The sequence below is a fragment of the Panthera uncia genome (genome assembly GCF_023721935.1).
Source record: "Panthera uncia isolate 11264 chromosome A3 unlocalized genomic scaffold, Puncia_PCG_1.0 HiC_scaffold_12, whole genome shotgun sequence".
Classification (NCBI taxonomy): Eukaryota; Metazoa; Chordata; class Mammalia; order Carnivora; family Felidae; genus Panthera; species Panthera uncia.
The window spans coordinates 11,082,431-11,103,406 of record NW_026057579.1 but is presented as its reverse complement, the minus strand read 5'-3'; the positions used below and the strand labels follow the sequence as shown (position 1 = coordinate 11,103,406).

General features: G+C 44.2%; 1 protein-coding gene across 2 annotated transcripts in view; it reads left to right on the top strand.

Annotated features, from left to right (window-relative positions):
• Positions 1-20,976, top strand: part of CRIM1 (cysteine rich transmembrane BMP regulator 1) — a 187,788-nt gene that overhangs the window by 146,896 nt on the left and 19,916 nt on the right. Inside the window, exons 10-13 of one of the 2 annotated variants that reach the window (XM_049651883.1) lie at positions 2,648-2,769; positions 3,945-4,154; positions 7,928-8,143; positions 12,166-12,387. In XM_049651883.1, the coding sequence (XP_049507840.1) occupies positions 2,648-2,769; positions 3,945-4,154; positions 7,928-8,143; positions 12,166-12,387 (770 nt within the window). The remainder of the gene's footprint in view (positions 1-2,647; positions 2,770-3,944; positions 4,155-7,927; positions 8,144-12,165; positions 12,388-20,976) is intronic. The other variant, XM_049651882.1, reaches the window with a different exon arrangement.

Here is a 20,976-nt window from a genome sequence, read left to right as displayed (position 1 = left end):
TGTGTGTGTGTGTGTGTGTGTGTGTGTGTGTGTGTGTGTGTGTGTGTATGGATGGATCAGTGATGCTGCGAGTCCAGAATATCTGTGCTCGCTTTGTTACGTGAATCGGAGAACAGTAAAAAGAGGGTATAAACACTCAAGTTTTGCTTTTTTATGCAGAGGGACCAGAGCCTTTCTGGCCACTATCCTTTGGGCCTCTTCTCTGAGACTGCCTCATAGCAAGGGCCTTTGGACGCTGCCAGTGGGGAATTGTCATGAGGTCCTAGTATTACACGTGCCACAACTTTTCATAACTGCCCCAGTGACTATTTTGTGATAATGTATTTAATGTGCATTTTAAGTTCAGTGGACAGCCGCTCGTTGGCAATATGGAGCATGCTTATTGGCCACGCCTCAGTATTTTATCTTGGTTCTGGTCTGTAGTTCATACTTTTTCTTTAAGGACCAGTACGTTTTATGAATTTCTTTAGAGATAAGAACCATGATTTGTATTTTCAAGTATTCTTTGTTGAGTCAAACCCCGTGGAAATCTAGATTATCCCAGGAGATAAAGACACTTCACATTTGTTTAGTGTCTGTATTAGTGTCTCTTTCTGCCCTTATAGCTTTGTTGGTTCCCTAAAAACTTACCTGTCATAATCTTGTTTTATCATTTTTTTCCCTTGGTTCCCTTCCCTGTCTTTCTGCCTTTCCAATTCGGTATATTTGTGTATTGCTAGTAATTATAAGGGACTTAGATCCATCATCTCTTGCCTGGCATTTTAGTTACCATTTTTATTCTTTCTCTTAGAAATTCTGGTTTAGCAGGGTTAGGAGAATTTTAAATCTAATTTTAATCAGATAGTTAAATTAGGAGTGCTCACTATTCTTAGGAAGTCCCCAAATAAATAAACCGTCATTGTTCTTCATCCTAAAATGTGACTGTGATACCAGCACAAGTATAATTATTTCTTAGCTTCACTGCTAATGTAGAATAAAGTGTTATTATCATAATAGTAACTACAGCCAACCTGCTGCAGTATTATGACAGCTCAGAACCAAGGCTGCATTCAAGTCCAGCCTTCACCTTGAAGAGAAATCTCTTAGAGGATTGTGGGGTCCACTTCATGTTCCTATCAGTGAGAGCATTCAGTGTGGACCAGGTGGACCAGCAGAGACAAATGAGTACTGCCTCAGCTAGAACATGTGTTTCAAGGACACCCTCTGAAGGAGGAACTTTGGCCAGACACCATGTGGGACCGTTAGGATGAAGGCGGCCATCAGTGCCCCTTATACATACCTGCTGAGTTGATTGTTACTCTCTGTGTGCAGCCAGGGCTTACAGAAGGATTGGGTGGGTAGATGGACGGATAATAATACATAAAGGAGTGAACAAACAAATCAGATAAAGCCTCAGTAGAACTTAAAAAGTGACATGCTGTCTGACATGAGTATGAATAATTCATTTAATTCATTGGTCTCGTTATGGTGGCATAAATAAGATCCTAGTGTTCGTTTCTCATTTCACTTAGCAGATTGTAATTTAACTGTCATGTGGGCAGTGGTATACCGAGGCTTTCCCATGGAGCTGTCTTCTTTTGGAGTTCCTTGATTTATCCAAGATGAAGACAGGAATTTTTTTTCTCTTTTTTCTGTTTTTAGTTGGACACCACTGTTGCCACTTAGGGCTAATGGGGATGAAACCTGAGGGTAAACAGAGTAACTCCTCCTTGTCTGAGGCGCATTAAGTCAAGTAGGGCAGAGCCTGCAGAGGAGATGTGGAGCCTAGGAGAAGACTCACTTCTGTGGCTGGTTGGACACAAAGTGAGCTCCTCTGTAATAGACAGTGACATTCTCCTTTCAGAGAAAATAAGGAATGGTTGTTAAGAATTTTTCTTTTCAAAAAACCTCCACTTAAACTGCTGTGATGTATTTCATAAACACATATTTATTTATTTCACATCATCTTTCTGATCACAGAATTCAGGCACTCTAGTTTATTAAAGGAAAAAGATCATTGATGCAGTCTTTTTCCTTTACCTTGCATGCTTCCGTCCTACCCCATGTACGGAACACTGTTGAGTCGGTATTATTTTCTAATGAGTGAAACAATGAGCGGACACTGATGGCAGGGTTTCTCAAAGCTTTGATTCTTTCTCACTCTTGGCTGTAGCATCCGCAGGTCTGTGGAGCCTTAACGTTCTCCTTCTGACTTCCCTAAGTTCAGTGAAGCGCTCATTACTATTTTTACTGGTGTCTGAGATCTCTCAGAGATTGGTCCTGACAAACGAAGGACTCTTGCCCCAGTGCTGGCCTCTAGCAGTGCCCAACAATATATCCTTCACCATCCTGTTCATGGCATTATGCATCCGTCTTTTTTATATCATGGTACTCCTTTTCCTAATTAAAACGACAGTCATGTCATTGGGGTTCTGATGGTCACATCCCAGAAGCACATTAGTACTTGGGCAATTCTAAACCTTGGCCATGGGTGGGTGGCGGTCACGGCCACAGAGAGCCAATTACACATCACTCCATGAGTTTTTGAGAGCGTAAGTCAAGTCATTCTGCTTCATAGCAGTATCACTTCAGTGACCCTTGATCGGAGCATTTGGGCATCATTTGAGACTTGGATTTTCTGACCTCTGACAAAATTTTAATTACCCAGGAAGAATAAGCACGGCTGTGACATCTGTCGCTGTAAGAAATGCCCAGAGCTCCCATGCAGTAAAATCTGCCCCTTGGGTTTCCAGCAGGACAGTCATGGCTGTCTTATCTGCAAGTGCAGAGGTAAGTGCGATCGCATGACCCTCCTTCCCCCCCCCCCCCCCCCCCACCCCCAGAGCAGACAGGACTCAGAAACAAAGAACAGGAGGACATGATGTAAATGAAACAGTTTCAGTGATGATGGTCTACTCAGATACAAATGTCACTTGCCCATGGGACCATCCCTTTTCCTCATGTCTCATTGGAATAAGAGCTCAGAATAGAATTTAAAATAAACATCTAATAGCCAAGCATCTAATAGCCAAGCATATTGCACCAAATTAGTGACTTCTCAGCTCTTCAGTTTCACTCATCTTAGGAACGTTAGCCTAAAGCACCTTTGTCTTGACCTCCGTAGAGGCTGCCTCTGTACAGCAGTGGCTTGATAGAATTGATGCAGCAAAGAGCCCTTTTAAGAGCCCATGCAGGTGGGTGTGGCTAAGCAGCCTGCTTGTGTATTTTCTGGTAACACAGTTTGCGATGACAGTTTAAACTCGTGCTGAATAAGCACATGCCAGCCTACACCTCTAGATAGGCATGAAGCCTGGGCATACCTTTTGCCTGAGACTTCCCATTCCTGGGATGTCCCTGAAGCCACGTGAGCATGCACGCTGACCGCCACCTTTGCCCATAGCCCAGCACCCACTCCAGTATGTTTTAGTTGTCTGCGTGATCCACATACTCAGCAGTAAAAGATCCCTAAGTTTGTTGTGTGTTTTTTTTCAAAGTTAGTTACCACCCTAACAGTGTTCTTAAGGGATCAGAGTAAACAGAAATCTAGTCACTGCTTCAGTTGTTCCATTGAACAAAAATCTGTTAGTTTCAAGAGGCCCAGGATTTCCCCATTGGGTGACTTCTAGAGAGGCTATTCGGCATGTATGGAACATAATATACCATTTTCTGTGAAATCAGTGCTCGTTTACTGCATAAAACATGAGCAAGTAGGAATGAAAGGAGTAAAAATAATTGTAATCCCGCCAACAGAGGAACATATTTGCCAGTTTTTTTCCTATTTTTCTTTTTTTTCCAAATTGAGAGCATATTGATTTACGTTCTTTTCGTGAGCCTTTCCCGTGTCGTGAGCTGTCCTTTGTACACGTGACTTTTGGTGGCTGGGTAGCATTACCTGGGAGGACACTGCAGGCTGTTTCTCCTGTGCCGTAGCTGCTGCTTGACCAGGCTGCCTTCTGTCTGTCCAGAGGTCCCTGCTTCAGCCGGGCCACCTGTCCTGTCAGGCACATGTCTGTCCATGGATGGCCATCATCATAAAAATGAGGAAAGCTGGCATGACGGGTGCCGGGAATGCTACTGTCACAATGGACGGGAAATGTGTGCTCTGATCACCTGCCCGGTGCCTGCCTGTGGCAACCCCACCATTCATCCGGGACAGTGCTGCCCGTCATGTTCAGGTAAACGCTGGCTGCCATCTTGTGCGCTCCCTCAGCAAAATGACTTCTGCCTTGCAGGGCCTCATCGCATCTTTGAGTGTGGGGGTCTTGCCGGGGATGACCCCCCAGAGCACTTTTCAGCTCTCTGTGGCTTTTGTCAACAACAGCCACAAAATCAGCCAGGTGTTAGCAATGATTAGCCAGAGACCAGAGAAAAAGCAAAAGCCCTAAAACTACTGTCCTCCTTTTTTAATGGTTTACTCAATTACATTGGTCTTTGAACTGTATTTTTTTTTTAAAAGGTTTGCAGACCTGATGTCCTTTAAAGTCCAGCTCTCCATTTTATGGATAGTGTATTGAGGCTGAGTGCTTTAGTTAATTGGAGGGGATTGATGTTAACTTCATTCCATTAAAGCGTATTATTTATAAAGGACTATTTGAGAGGGAGAGGATTAGCGAAGTCTGTGGCTATTGCCCTTTTCTAAATTAATGGCTATGTGGTATTCTTGCCAAATGGAGATATTTAGAGTGACCACACATCCAAAACATTTAAAATCATAATGCTGGTAATCAAGAGAAGTTGCTAGAAGAACAGACCAGATTATATAACTCATGGGCGTCTGAATTATGGCTGTCAATAACGGTAATTATTACCATAATAGCGCATCTAGTGCCTTTCATCCAAAGAGCTCAATGTAGTTTTATATTTATTATTTCTTTCTCAGTACAGGCCACTTTGAGTTAGGGGAAAATGCACTCAGGCAGTTTTTCATTTGAAAAATAGACGCAGAAATACTAACTCTCTTACCCGAAGTAAAATAGAGTGTCAGAAGGCCACGGAGAAATGAAGTCTCCCGATTCTTGCATCTGATTTCATTTAATGTTGGAATGTGTGTCCTGTCAGATTTCAGAGTCAGGATACCTTCTCGTCCGGTCCATCCCATCCCTCCCTGTGGATGGGACCCACCTATGCCGTGGATGCAGTCAGGAGTCAGGAACCGGAGACCTGTCTTTCTCCAGCAGGACAGGCACAGCCTGAGGTGGGGGGCGGGGGCAGGGGGAGGGGTGGCGGCTTCGCCTGCCATGGCAGGGGAGTCCCTATTAGCTCTGAGCTTCTAGGCCCCTTAGTAACTAAGTTATCAGAGTGACAGGCAGCTCCACACCCCTGTAGAGAACCAGATTGCCTTGTCCTCATATGAGTCTTAGGTGTTCTATATCGAAAGTTTCCTTTTTCATGTGTTTTGCTAGTTAAATATGAAAAACCACCGGTATCCACTCAAACAGAAGCTCAATGTGCAGTGTAATGAGACAACTCTGTTGACCCTTTGGGGAAGAAAAAAATCATTTGTTCCAATGAAGACCCAGTGCCTTAATTTTATTTATTTATTTTTTTAATGTTTATTTATTTTTGAGAGAGACATACACAGAGTGTGGGTGGGAGAGGGTCAGAGAGAGACACACACACAGAATCTGAAGCGGGCTCCAGGCTCTGAGCTGTCAGCACAGAGCCCGATACGGGGCTCGAACTCACTAACAGTGAGATCAGACTGGAGCCAAAGTCGGACGCTTAACAGACTGAGCCACCCAGGCTCCCCACATCCCCCCCACCCCCGCCGTGCCTTAATTTTAGGCATCAGTGTATGGAATATGGACCACACACCTGCGTCTTTGCCCCACTTGTACTCCGTGAAGAAGTGAGCCAGAGGGCTTCAAATGCGAAGACATTAGTAAGAATAGACAATTGATTTAAGAACTGAAAGTCAGTGGGACTAAAATGAGTTTTCTCTGTTACAGAAATAGCGAAAACTCTTCTATAAACACACAGAGTAATTGACGTATCATTGTGGGTTGCAAATGTCTACATATACATGCATAAAAACATGCGTGTATGTGGGTATGTAGGTATATTTTTTTCCAAACATCTTAAGTGGGCTACCACTTCTGGACTCTCCTGATGAGAGACCCCAGAAGTATTGCATTTGGGGACCCCTATTTTAAATATTTTCTCCCCTCTTCCATTCAAGGATCAGCTGTTTTCCTTTCTGGGGTAACTCCTAAACTGTCCTGCTAGAAGATTCACCAGACGATACTGTTTCTCAGGGTTTTTTCTCCTTCTCTCCCTCTGCCTCTCCGTTTGTCTCTTGTCCCCATCTCTGCCGCCACTCACATGGTCTCCTTGAGGCACGGAGTATGGCAGAGAAGCTGGCAAGACATCTGCAAACGTGCCTTGCTTTCTTCCCACCACTTCCTTCTGCATCAGCGTTGAGAAGGGCAGTGATTGGCAAGCCTCTCTAAGTCATTTTGGAAAGGAAAAGGCAGTAAGAGAAAGGCAGTCATGCTTTTCCAGCATTAGCTTATTGCCACTCTTTGGAAAAGTTTTTGTCTTCTCTGGAAACCATCTCGTCCCCCCTCACTTGCGTTCTAGTTACTATCCTCTCCACTTGTCTCATCACTGGAGAGTTTGGTCTGGTGGCTTATGAATGTAAGCATTGGCTAGTGTGTCATTTCTCCCTAATCGGTCCACTCGGGCAAAGCTCCAGTCTTTGCTAGTGCCCCTGAGACAAAGCTGTGTTCGTAGTTACCATGTTAGCTGGGAATCCGCCCACAGCACTGTATCTCATCAGAGTTGTGGACTCTCACGCTGACCATCACTTTGAAAGTAACAGCATGGGAGCTCTTCAGAGATTCCAGCTCTGAGCATCTCCGCACAGACAGGGGAGCTGTCCTGGGGCCCAGTTTCCACTGAGCTCCAAGCATGAGCTAGCCGTGGTGTCTCCAGACTGCTTCTCGGCAGGGCTCACCACTGTCAACACCTTCTTGAAACGCTTGTTGTATTTGGATGACACAAGTTTGGTTAATGTCCTCATACTTCTCGTCTTCCTCAGCACAACTTCAGGGCAACTCCCAGTACCGCTGCAGACCTTTTCAACATTGAGCTCCCTGTCATTATCATCTCACCAAGACACCAAAATCGCCTCTCTTCTGGGGCAAGAAATCATAGTTATCATCAGTTTCTGGGCATTTACCTCTCTTGATGATGACATTGCCAAGCAAATGTTTAGTCTCAGGTGAGGGTTTCCAGACTGTTGATTCTGAAAGAGCATTCCTGCTCCATTTGCTGCCAGCTAGTCTTGGGGTGTGGCCTGCTCGACAGCAGGATGTATTTCCAAGCATAAACGTACGCAGGATCGTAGAGATAATGAAGTGGATGGGGCACAGACCGGGTTGGAAGTTGTGTTTAATCTGGAGGCATATCCATGATCCAAACAAACATAGTTGGGGTGCAGATTCCCTGTCTGCCCTGAATACCTTGAGTCCTCTGCTCCTCATATGTAACATAGGATCCCAGTACCTACTTCACAAGTTGGTGGGAGGAATAAATGAACCAACACACATAGAACAGCATGGAAATTGGGCCACAGTAAGCTTTCAGTAAATGAGAGATTGTTATTCTAGACACTTCCTATATATTCAGAGATCCCTTAAGAGGCCCTGTTCTCTTCTTGACAGGAAGAATCCCTCTTGAGGTAATTTAATTCCCTTACTGAATTCTGTCATTACTGTTGACACACTGGGACCGCTTGAACCTCTCTTCTGGAAACCAGCTCTTTCACCGTCCCCTTCTATTCCTGTGCATGGAATATTTCTTCACCGTCGTCTTGCTGAGAACAGAGTGAGATACTCTACCGCCATTTCTCTGTCCCTTCGAGCAGATGACACCAGCTTCTCCAAGGGTTGGCAAGACCACAGTTGAGTAAATTCTTGTGTCTTGATTTCTTTTTGTCATTTCCCAGATGACTTTGTGGTGCAAAAGCCAGAGCTCAGCACCCCCTCCATTTGCCACGCCCCCGGAGGAGAGTACTTTGTGGAAGGAGAAACCTGGAACATCGACTCCTGTACGCAGTGCACCTGCCACAGCGGGCGGGTGCTGTGTGAGACAGAGGTGTGCCCACCGCTGCTCTGCCAGAACCCCTCACGCACCCAGGACTCCTGCTGCCCACAGTGCACAGGTAACTGCGCCGTGCCTTGGGACGTGCTCGCTGGGGAAGCCTGCGGCTTGGGCTCTGTCACTCTGCAGAGCCAGCAGGCCGGGCTGAGCCCCACGTGGCAGCATGCCAAGCCCGGGAGCCAGTCACCCAGGCCGGAGCAGCTGGCAGCCTGCTTCCTAAATTCATTTCCCTCTATCAGCCACGTATATTTATGTAATTAATATGCCTTGCATTTGAGGTGACTTTGAGGGGGAAAAGAGACTGTTTCTTTCTGCCATTCTTGTCTCTTAACCCTACATCTCAGACTCGGGAGATAGCCCTGCTGCAGCAAATTATTCCAGCTGATTTTGCTAATGTGGAAAGTCATCTTTGTCCCTAACAAATGTGAAGAGCAGTTATTGATAAATAATGTAAATAAAATTCTTTGTACGGAAGGGTGGTGGAGATACTTGTGGAATGTTAAACAGAGAATTGATAAAATATGCATCATGTTCACCCCCTCAAATCTGCAGTGACAAATAAATTACGATCCAAAAGTATTAACTTGACTAGCACTGCACATGCACAGAGAGTAGAGTTTTTACTGCTCAGGTAACCTGCCTTTGCTTGTAAATTCATGGTCATGATTCAAAGATACAAACGTGATGAAATTTTGTCAAGATTTTAAACATAAGTTACTGGTTTTATGACTAAAGTAGCACTCGTAGTTAACACCGGAGTATATTCCTTTTTCCCAGAAGGTAATTTGTATATATAACATCGCCAAGTGGACAGCACAGCTACTTTTATTTTGTTGTTGCTTAGCTTTTGGTCTCTTCCATTTAAATCAATAACCATTTGCCTTCTAAATGTATATTCTTAAGAGTAGTTTTACTCAGTAAAACATAAACCCACGTGTTTCATTACTTTTTTTTTTTCATTTTTTTTAATGTCTATTCATTTTAGAAAGAGAGCACGCATGCACAAGCGGGGGAGGGGCAGAGAGAGAGGGAGACACAGAATCTGAAGCAGGCTCCAGGCTCTGAGCTGCCAGCACAGAGGCTGATGTGGGACTCGAACTCACAAACCATGAGATCATGACTTGAGCCAAAGTCGGACGCTTACCCGACTGAGCCACTCAGGCGCCCCTCATTACTTTTTTGTTTTTTAATCACTATTTTATTCACGTTCAAACCCTTATAATGTTTTTCGGTTCAGTTCCTAAGGGGAATGGACACCCCTGTGCACTGGCTTTGCGTTTATTAACTTACACCTGGGTGGCTTGTCTTTTCTTAACATACAGCCTGAGAGAGTTCAGTCATAGCTTTCCTCTTAAACATTAGGATTTATTGCTTTATATATCAGTATTCCAAACATTCCTCTTATATTTGAATAAGAGCATTTCTGGAATGCTATTATTTTAAAATAAGTCACCTGACCCATAATTGATCTTCCTGAACTTTCCATTCATTGTTATGTTGCAGCAATTTTAAAGAGTCTTAAAATGCAAAACATTTTCTTCACAGTGAATTTGAACAGTAGTGTTGATAAAGGGTGTATTTCACATCTGGAAAAAGACCATCTCTAATCTTAGGATGTTTGCCTCCTAACGTAGTCCAGAAAGGAGACATATGTACACTTAGAAGAGTTGTGTCCCTCCTGATGATTGTTTCCCCTAGGGTGCCCTGTTATGCCCTCTGTCCTTCCACTTTCCCCCTCCTCTAGCCTGGGTTTAGAGCAAGGTCTGGAAACAGAAATAGGTTCACCAAGATCGAGCATCCTTGCAGGTGGCGATTCTTCGCCAAAGTAAGAAAGAGAATGGAATAACACTTCTTTCTTTTTAAAGGTTTATTGAATTCTCTTTCATCCTTTACTGTTTAGAGTTTGAAAGAAGCATAGCACAGAAGAGAGAGGGAGGTAGAATAGAAATAAAAGGAATGGATGAGCGCCAACCAAGGAATTGGTAAAAACAAAGTTTAGGAGTCAGTATTTGGAATCAGAAGTATAAAGACGGGGTCTCTGGAGCGGGAGGAAAATAGGAAGAGAGGCCCAAAGAAGGAAGATACCATGGGCAAGATTCCCAGATGACCTGGTCAGCTAGGGTTTGGTTAGGGGTCTCCTGCCCGGGGGAAGGAGCCCCCAGGATCTGCATCTCCGCCCTGGCTCCTGTTCCAGCACTGACAGCAGCTACCAGTGTCCCCCAGGGTCTTCTCTAGGCCTCAACAAGAGGCCTCCAGACTCTAGAGTATTCATTTCACTTGGTACTTCTTAGCTCCATCACTGCTGTCCCTGTCCTCTTCTAAATTTTTAGACATGAGGGTGGATACTGCTTGCAAGAGCTAAGCTGTCATAACCCAGAGGACCCTCAGGGCAAAATTATCCCTGGAAATGGATGACCCTGAAAAGGTCACTGAGAAGGGAATCCCAAACCCCCCATTTTTAACCCATATGGAATTCATCTATGGAACCATCCCTAAAGTTGGACCGAGAGCACATTTGGAGCAGTGGAACCAATGTCTCTTTTTCACTTGGGAATACCTTTGGGACTGGCAGTAGGAGATACGGTTCCATCACTTCCAGGAGAGGGCATGGCACCCATTCCATTTTTTGTTTTGTTTTGTTTTGTTTTGTTTTGTTTTGTTTTCCCAAAACAAAGCAACTGCCTTGCTCCTCAGAGAGGCTCTTGTCAAATCAAACTTGTTGACTGTAGGACATATTCGTGAGGTGGATGGAAGGAGAATGTGTTGGCTATAGGACGTATTCTTGAGATGGATGGAAGGAGAATGTGACATTTAGAGCTTCTACATCACTGTAATAACTGCCTATCTTAGTTAGTTCTGTTTTGTGACTGCAAATAGCAGACTTCGTGAGACTGATTCCAAGAGGAGGATATGATCATTCTTTTGACCATGTGGCCACTGAGAAAATGTAGAGGTTTGCCGGGTAGGACATCATGGCTTTTTCCAAGCTCTTGACTGGTGAAGGTGGTTGCAAGTGCTTTCTCTTAGCAGCATTGTCACATTTCTGAACTAGGAACCTCACTATCCTGTTTTTCTTTGTTCTACCCCAGTCAGGTTTCTGCTTGAGGTTACAGCTTTTCTTGTGATTTCAATGGATGCCAAGACCCAAAGAGATAACTGGGTTTTCTGGTAACCTTCTTTTCTGTTTCAAGTTTGACCTGAGAACCCTCTGGTCAAAGTCTTTAACAAAGACACAGACGACTTGCAGATGATGTGGGTGCCTCCTTATTGAGTAATTTAGATTTCCCATTATCTCTTAGCCATTAACGTGAATGCCTGAACATTGGGATGTTATAAATGGGTGTTTTGAAGGTGCAGTGAAAGTCTGTTTGGATATCGATTGGTTAAGACTGCACATAGCTGCACATAAGAGGAGAAACCCAGCTACATTTTTTAGACAGATAGAAGTTTCTTTCACATACATTACAAGAAGTGCAGAGGCAGGTGTTTATCGGCATTGATCATTGTCTTAGATATGTAGAGGTCCGTCTCCTACAGGTACGATAAGGATATTACAGCTACAGACAACACACATTCCAGGCGGGAGGAATGTGAGAGTTGCACCACATCTGCGCTTCTATTAGGAAAGCTGAAGCTTTCCCAGAAATCCCTTCATTAGCCATTAAGTCCCATTAGCCACAACCAGGTGACAGGGCCACCCTTAGTTGCAGGGGAGACTGGAAAAGCAGGGAGCAGGATCGTCTTGTTTGACTTACACCTGTTGTGATCCAAACCCTCCACCACCCACCCCACCCCGCAAAACCAGGATTTGGGTAAGCTACAGAGGAAGAGGAGAGAGGATGTTGTACAGACAACTAACAGATTCTCGGTAACAGGTCTTTTGTGGTCCTTATTGTCTTGCGTTCGAAATTCAAGACCCTGCCCAAGTCAGACTTGCCATTTCATTCCTGAGTCACTTATAGGAGGCACACCGAACCACAGTGACTGAGTGTGCTTTTTACGAGACACGGTGAAATTCGCTATGTTGCACAGGTGGCCTATAGCATCTCCTTTTCTCTGCTGACCTTATGTTCGTTTTTCCAGATGAACCTCTTCAGCCTTCCTCATCCCATAATGAGAGCGTGCCTAGTTACTGCAAAAATGATGAAGGGGATATATTCCTGGCAGCTGAGTCCTGGAAGCCTGACGTTTGTACCAGCTGTGTATGCATGGATAGCGTAATTAGCTGTTACTCTGAGTCTTGCCCTTCAGTATCCTGTGAAAGACCTGTTTTGAGGAAAGGCCAGTGTTGTCCCTACTGCATAGGTAAGACCATGAAAAAAAATCTTGGGTTTCTACCATTGGCCACTAAATCTACATTGACAGCCATTTGCCTAGATCAGTTAATGTTTCTGACATGTGACACAGAGCCAAAGGGCTAGTTTCAGGAGGGTGATGGGGAAGACGTGTTCGCAAGGTAAAACATATTAAGAATAAAGAAATGCTGTCTCAGAATGCCATGATGATATAGCACTGTCATGTTCTATTGGGCTCCTTTGCTGTTCCAGGATGTTCAATATTCAGCTCCCTTTCTCCACCCTGTTATTTACAGCGGTCTTTCTGTTCACAGAGAAACACCATGTCCCATATTAAGGTACACTTAGCACATAGAGCTCGCTGCTGCCTTGAGATCAACTGAATACCAAATACTGATTTAGTGTCCCCGGTATTCCTCTGTCTGCTGACACTTAGTTGATTCCATTTAAACCAAGCAGTTGTCCATGTTGAGGGCCTTCGGGACACAAAGTGAGGCCTGAGAAACTGACAGAATCCTCTCCTTATGACCCATGGGGATACAGCTTTTCAGCAGGAGACATATGTATGTTTGCCCCTGACGTCTATACTGAAATCGGTCCTATGGATATAAGCCAGATGCTGTTCTGGAGTCCAGAAGGCAAGGCTCAGACAGCTGGCAACTCTAATAAAAGCACAGTCCCCACTCCCAAGGCTCTCACTCTCTTTCATTGCTTTCGTATTGAGTAGAGCTCATGAAGTCAAGTGAAAGACAATGTATGCCTCTCAAGCCAGTAATGAACGTGTAATCAGAGTAGCAGGTGAAAAATTAGGCAAGCCGTATTAATTGCATGTATTGTGCATTTACTGTTGGAGATTCTTGCATGCTTTCTAGATACAAGTAATTCTGTATATTTGGGATGATACTTGAGGAATAGGAGATGATCTGGCCACAGCGCTTTGTACCAGTTTCCAAAGGAGAACCGATGAATGGCACTCAGGTACCTGTTGGCCACAACTCAAGCTTATCAGGACAGCTCCCTCTCCTTGACTGTGTGACCTCTGGCCACGACAGGAGGCCACTTCCTCTGAGTCTTATTTTGTGTGTTGGTATATAAGCGATGCAGAGATTCTAAAAACACAATTTCTTCCCTCAGGAATTTTACAGCTAGATATTTCTCAGTATAATGGCCATAGAGTATTAAAATGTATGTTTGAAAGCTGGATTCCCTTTTTTTAATAGAGTGACCACTTACGTAATTTATTCTTCAAATCATGATGCTTTTGAGAGAGAAACAGGGGCTGTTAATTATGATGGGACAACAGCTCTAGACCAGGAGTATCTGAAGCAAATCAGGACCTACGATTGCCCTACCTTTTAGTGACCAACACATTGGGTTTTTCTGTAATACCCATAAGCTTCCTAGCTCCCAAGTGGAGCCAAAAACAATGTGTCAAGTCATACATCCAACTTAGTGCTGCTTATTTTTTCAAAGAGCTGACCGGAATTTAGACAAAAAAAATGGCACTGCCTTTGGTGAGATATAAATAAAAGGCGTAACTAGGCCACCATTTCAGGCTAGGGGATTAGCAGAAAGGAGAAATGTACAACCACTACAACTGCCACTACCATATTTAAATATCAAAACTCCAGTACAGGGGTTTTATGAATCCACCAGGGGCACTTGGATCATACTTAGAAAAGAAACCAGGGCCCAGGAGGCTGAGAATTCCATGTTACCTTCAGAGGAAAGATCTGACAGTGAGTCTCTTGTGTGTTGAAACTTCTCAGATTATTTTGTTTAGATAGAAAAAGTTCTTGTGTTTTGCTGCTTAACCGGTAAATTTGTAATTAGTAAATTACTGAACTAGTACATTTGTTTGCATGTAATAAATAGTAAATCACTTCTTTTTCAAAGCCAATGTGACAAATTTAAACTCATGGAAAGAAACCTAGAAGCAAGAGTAGTCTATGTCTTTCTCGGTTTTGTTTTTTGCTTTTTGTTTTTTTGTTATTTGCAGGGCTTTGGGGTTTGCTTTTGTTTTTGATTTGTTTGGTTGTTTCTTTGGCCTTCATATTTCCTCTTCCAATTCTTGCATGATTTAAACTGTACATTCTTCTTTAGTGTGGACAGTTAAATGCCACTCTGGTCCACATTTTTTACTTTGATTTTAAGTTAGTTTGCAAGCACTTTCACTACATTTTTGTTCGTACAAGCTCATAATAATAAAGTGAAATTGTGTTTCAGTGGCAGGTGTAATTGTATTATATATAAATCTAAGGCTTATCTTCAGGAGAACATATTGGGGAGGCTGAAGATTTGATGAGTAATACTGTATACTTTTATTCATTCATCTTAATGCTTCATACATGTTGTTCTATTATTAAAATAGTCACTGAGCCCCTTCTGTATACATCATACATATTTTGCAAGTAGCCTTATTGGATTAGTCTTCATCCTTTCTCCCCCTTATGTCCAAGCATACAAAGTCAAGTTCAGTCCCTGTGATATGGAGATTCCCTATCTGCCTCTCCAGTTAGCTCCCTTGGCCTCTTCAGGCTTGTTCTCTTATCAGCTTCTCTTCAGCCTGGTCCCTTGTAAGGGCTCCAAGCCCGGCAGCACTAGCACCCTGCAGGCAGTTACCGGCTGTGCCTCAGTGGCAAAGCTGGCATCACCATCCAGAGATCACTAGCAAAGAAAAAGACAGGCCATCATTTTGCATGTCCTAAAGCACCAGATTATTTGTCCAGGAGGCGCAGAGGACCAGTGCTTGCACGGTCTCCTGCTTTGGGCTTTCTCGGTTTGAAACCAGCTCTTCTTAACGTAGATCATCTGTTCCCGGGGCCACGTGTACCTCACCCCACCCAGCCTGCAGTGCTGACCTCACCATGGCCATGGGTCCCTGAGTGAACTAATTAGATCTCTCAAATACAGATTTCCAAAAACCTCAAACCTGCTTTTAATCTGACCTTTTTTTGTACTGATAAAACCCCTAACCAAAAGCATGCTTCCTTCACCTTGCAAAGTATCCTTTTCTCTTACCGTAAGAGAATTGAAAAGTGGTGATCCTACGGAAAGTAGTATAATTACGAATATTTGTGTTCTTTTCAGCTAAATTATCAAGTCACTAATGTGCAATGATAATGCTTCTCTTTTGATGTGTGAAGGCCTCATATTATGTGTGCTAATTTAATAGAATGTGTAATACAGACATAATTAATAGGATTGATGATTAATTTTGAGAAGTGAACAGCTTTGTCTCATTACCGATAATACCCATCATTTGGGAATTCATCCTCGTACTAGAAAGAAACTAAGTAGTAATTACCCAGTCATTTTAGTGAAACATTTTCTGATTCCCTCATTTTTTTATATTCCAGTTTCCTACGCAAATACACACGAATTTAGATTTTATTTTCAGAGGCTTTTTGACTGTTACGATGGCTTGCAGGATGGGGAGCAAGAATCAAAAGATGAGCTGAGCGCATAAATCAGGTGAAGGTACAAGGTGCGGTGGGAATCGTAATGTGTGATGGCAGGTTTGATACGTGGTTTCTCATAAACAGCAGATGCCCTCACTGTGACACACTTCACCACGCACACGTGGCCTGATCACTGACCGTATCCCCCATGCCATTCCGGACCCTTCATAGAGCAAAAAGAATTCCGGTGAGGTCTTTAGTCCATCCCTCCTCCAGGACAGTTAACAATCCAGCCCTCACACAGTCAGTGCCTGTGGGGATGCCTGCCCTGAGGGTGATGCCCTGACCGCATCCCCCTCGCTCTGCTCTGATGTTCGTGTCGGTGATGCTTCTGCCGAGGGCCAGACGGCTTCTGTGCGGGGCACCGTCAGCATTCCCGTGGACCCTCAACCACGTGCAGGGGTTTAGTCATTCCCGGGCAAATACTATAAAGAGCGCTACCTTCGTCATGAAGATTTTTCTGAATTCAGCTTGTGGGGTCTCCAAGCCTATATTGTTGCAGCATCACGCCTGCTCTTGACTTTGGACATTCAGATGCACAGGTGTGCCCCTCGATCGAGCCAGTCTGAACGGGACCATTCTCGGGTAGGCAGCCCCTGTGTTGGCCCAGTCCTGTTATTACTTAGTGCATACAATATCGTTTCGAAACTTAGGGTTTGGCAGCTATGTATTTATTTCTTTGTAACCATGTGTTACTTTAGAAAATATTTGAGATCAGATATTTAAAGTCCTGTTTGCTGGCTGGAAATCTGTGAGTCCGTGCATCTTTTTCACTTGAGAAGTTTTTGTCAAAGGTTAGTCGCTTGCGTGTATTTGTGTGTGTGTTTATATATGAGAGGTATGAAATTGTGTATTTGTAGGTTATGAAAGTGTACATACAAGTTATAAAATGTGTACGTGTGATGTGAACAAAGTTAAGATACCCCGATTATATATCTTTAAGTCTAGTATCTTTTAAGTGTCGCTAAGTATCCCATATCTTTCAGAGTCTGTGAAAATGATTTTCCTGCAGACTGATTAGAGATTGGCTATTTTTTATATTTATTATATATAAATATTTGAGGTAGAGCTTTTATGTGGAATCAAGGCGGCTTGGCACACTCCACTGGTTGCGATGGTTGTCATTCTATTTCCTCTCTATTGTGATCTTCAATTAGAAGATGATGAATAATATTTCTCCTTAATAGCGGCGGTATCTATAGTTTCTATCAAGTCAGTCTATTATACAGCATTCATTTTTGTTTAGTTTTCTGTTTATGATAATGTTAACTTGTTTAGCTATCTCTCCTTAGAGATTACAAATATCAACAGTATCTCTTTGGAACATCTGTTGATCGTTGTGTATTTAACTCCGCCCAGGAATCAAACATAGCAAATACTTAATTCCTCATCTCTAAGACATACAGTTAAGTCACACACACACACACACACACACACACACACACACACACACACCCCGGTGAGGGTACTTAAGTCGACACAGCGTGAGTGCTCACTTGGGTCAGTACAGTTACAGCTCTTCTAACAGAGTGCAGCTGATCTGGGCCACATGCCAAATCGATTCTGATCGCTCCCTTGAAAGATGGCACCTGCCTTTCTGCAAGAGGTGGTGTACCTCGTCCTGCACTCTTACCTTAATCGCCCACCACTGCCTCATCACCATATTGTGGTCGGTGTGGAGACAGCATGCTTTCTAAGGCCCCGTAGCACAGCTGCTTGGGGCAGTGTGCCACCCACACACCTCAGAGCTTCCCAGTCCCTTTCATGCTTCCGGATGGCACCAGGGGAGAGAAAATGCAGCTCTTTTGGTTTTTGTTTACTTTGAGAGGCCAGGCCCATTTGAGGAGTCCGTGAACTTGCGGTGCACGATCCACCGCGAGTCCAGAAACAGAGCCCATGGCATTTGTCATCAGGGCACACCACCGTCAGGAAGAGCCCCGTCTGCTTCCCGCACATCCTTCAGAGCTCTGGGCTCCTGAGGTCCCAACACAGCAACCCAGGTGGTCCCAGAAGGTGCCGATGTGATTAAACAGAAGGGAAGGGGAGCCAGATGCTTTTCTGCGTGCTGTTTAGAGGGTGAACGGCTGCAGACGTTCTGGTTGTCACGTGCTGTACTGACTTTGGAATGGGTCTCAAGTTGCCGCAGCAGAAATAAAGAGTGACTGGTTTCAGTTGGTCTACCCTGCACCCTGGGAAGCACCTCATCCTGCTCATGCCATATGCAGCTTTCTCTTTGCACCTCAGTGTCCTAGGCCTTAGCTGTGTAAACAGAAATTCCAGTGGTTCCAACCTCCGAGTGGCATTGTCCTTATCTGGGCACCAGCACAGTCTTATTTTCAAGAGGTCTGTTGCACAGAAGGGAGCCTGGCACTGGTGTCTTCGCCTCTTGTTTCTGTCCAGGAGACCAACCCTGATTTTGGACTCTCGAGTGGTTGGGGGAAAGACCCGTCCCCCTTCCCCCGATATGGAAGGTTATTTCTGATAAGGAAATGTATTCAGACCTGAAGTCACTCAGCAGACCCTCTGGAGGCTGCTGGCGGGGTGTTTGGACATTGGGCTGTGACGGCAGGACCCGCTCTGGGAAGTCCAGTGGCTTCCTCCTCAAGGTTTGCGTAACAGAATTCTGTACTCTTTTACATGGAAAGCTTCCCTTAGGTCATAAAGCAAGTATTATGTTTTCCTTATCTTCATCTTTCATTGTTTCTGCCTTTTAGACTACATTATGTGTTTTCAAAATGGTTTCTGTGTATAATCTCCATGAAGGATTGTAGGCCTTGTAAGAGATGGGACCTCAGTTCAAGTTGAAAATGGAGTATTTCCTTGAACTTCCATCCATGAAGTGCTTAATCGACCCATAGCAGACACTTAATGCATGGATTAAGTCCCATTACTGAAAAATTCTGTCCTCTGCATGCTGTGGGAATCAGCCACAAGTCCTCATGTTTACCAGTTTGGGGAGGTTTCTGTTCGTGGAACTCAGGAAAGTTTATAATTTTTCCAGTAACTTTATTTCCTATTTTCTCTAGTATGTTGAAGAAACCTGAAAGACCGCTTTGGCTTTTATAAATGCACCTAGACTCCCACCCCAAGAAACAGAATAAAATAAAACACAAATGGACTTCCAAGAAGGGTCTTAAAATGGTTGTCAGGTCTGCTTTCAAAGTATTTTAAGACATACAGAGAAGTAGGTGTTCGCCTACATGCCAACATTTGTCTCGGGTTTTGGTTTTTGTTTTGTTTTTTTGGTCTTTGTTTTTTTTTTTTTACAAAAATGAGTTAAGAGCAGATGTTTTATTTACTAGAAGCCAAATGTTATAAGGTACTCAGGTTTTGAGTTAAATCAATAAATATTTTTTGTGTTTTTTAGCCAAAAACATTTAATCATGTGCTGATAGGATTACAATGTATTAGATCTCTGCCTCTCTGAAATTATCTAGACCATCTGCATTTTAGCAAGACGTCAGTTGCATTCTGCTCTTCCATTCTTTTTCCAGTCAAGTAAGGCCCAGTGGGCCAGCACGTTCAAACTCCGCCCTCATCTGTGCCCACCAGCCTCCGTGCGTCGCTTAGTGACCTGTGAATTATTTGCTCAGATTCCTTCAGCGTTGTGGTTTGTTTCCTCTTTACGTAAACAAAAGTAAAGCTGGTTTCTCAAACAGGAGACACACACAATCGATCTCTTCTCCAAAGGGAGAGTTCATGCCCAGCATGTGCCCACCTTTGGGATACGGAAATGAAGGGGATATCACAAGCCGGGGATTTGGGTATTTTACCAGCTAAAAGAAGATAAAATATAATAGTAGCGTTCTATTCCTCTGCGGCAGTTAGAGAAAGGTTGCTGCAGTGCCACGTTAAATATATAAGCTAAAATGTTTGAAAGTACTTCCCGGGCACTTCCTCAGGTCAGCTGCGTCCCTGGTGGTTCTTGACTGCCTCTTCCACTCCCTTGTCTGAATCCCCTGTTCGCCGTAGGGTGCCCCGTGGCTTCTCACACCTGCCGAAATGATCACACTAACGCTCTCTGTAAGTCCCTGGGCGGCAAACTTAGGATACCAGATAGCAGTATAACATTGTTAGCATGGCCTGCAGTTGGCCTGTGGGTCTGGACCTGGGAACCTGGGAAGCTGATGAGATCCGCCAGATCCAGGAGCCTCTCATCAAGGGTGGAGACCTCATCTGCCTCGTGCACTGCTGCGTCTCCAGCGTGCCAGCGTGCCAGCGTGCAGCACCGTGCTGTGCACCGCAGTGTGGCAAAAGGACAAAGCACCCCTCTCCACTACTGCCGGGGATTACTTTGCAGTAGGACTTAATCCGAGAGTCAGAACTGCATTTAGTTTCTTGGCCTGGGATCCCAGAGCAAATTACTTTTCAGGACTCTAAACAGTACCCTGGAGATTGGAGAGAGCTGATGCCTTTGGTAAAGCCACCTGCTTTCCTCCCAGGAAGTGACTCCCACACTGACACTCTGCCTTTAGGACTGCCACACCCGCATTTAGAACCTCGAGTGTCTACACAGGAAAGTTGTCTCCTGGCAGCAGTTGAAGAGTCGAGTAGAGTGTAGTTTCAAGGGCATCTTACTTTTCAGGTCCGTCCACAGAGGCAAGTGGGGGAAACAACCAGGAGATGCTTCCTTTTCAGAGGCCAATGTATATCCCTCATCATGGTCAGGGTCAGAGTCAGAGCAAGGCCTGAGCTCCCATATCGGGGGCTTCTGAAACACTGAATGGACCTTTATAGGGGAAGCAGACAACACAGCTGTGCATTCTGGGGTTTCCCCACCTCTTAATTAGCTTTATGGTGTAATGGGAGGATAGCTCGAGAGCAAGAGCAAGTCCCAACTTTAACAGCCTGTTAAGACTTCTTATCTTTAAAAGAAGTGAGATGGCGAAGTTTAAACAGTGGGAGAAGTCAGCTTGAAAGGAGTTAACATTTCAAGGCCTTTGCTGCTTCTTCCTCCCCTTTTGTAGGAACCAGTATCAGGGAAACTGGAAAGAAAAACAAAAATGCAGAGTTCTCCAAACTGCCCCCACGGAAAGACATGGCATACTTTTATCGTAGTCGTCCGTGATGCAATATAATGTTGCTTATACTTGAGTCCAAAAGAGACAAGACCCGTGTCTGTGCGCTGAGTCACACGA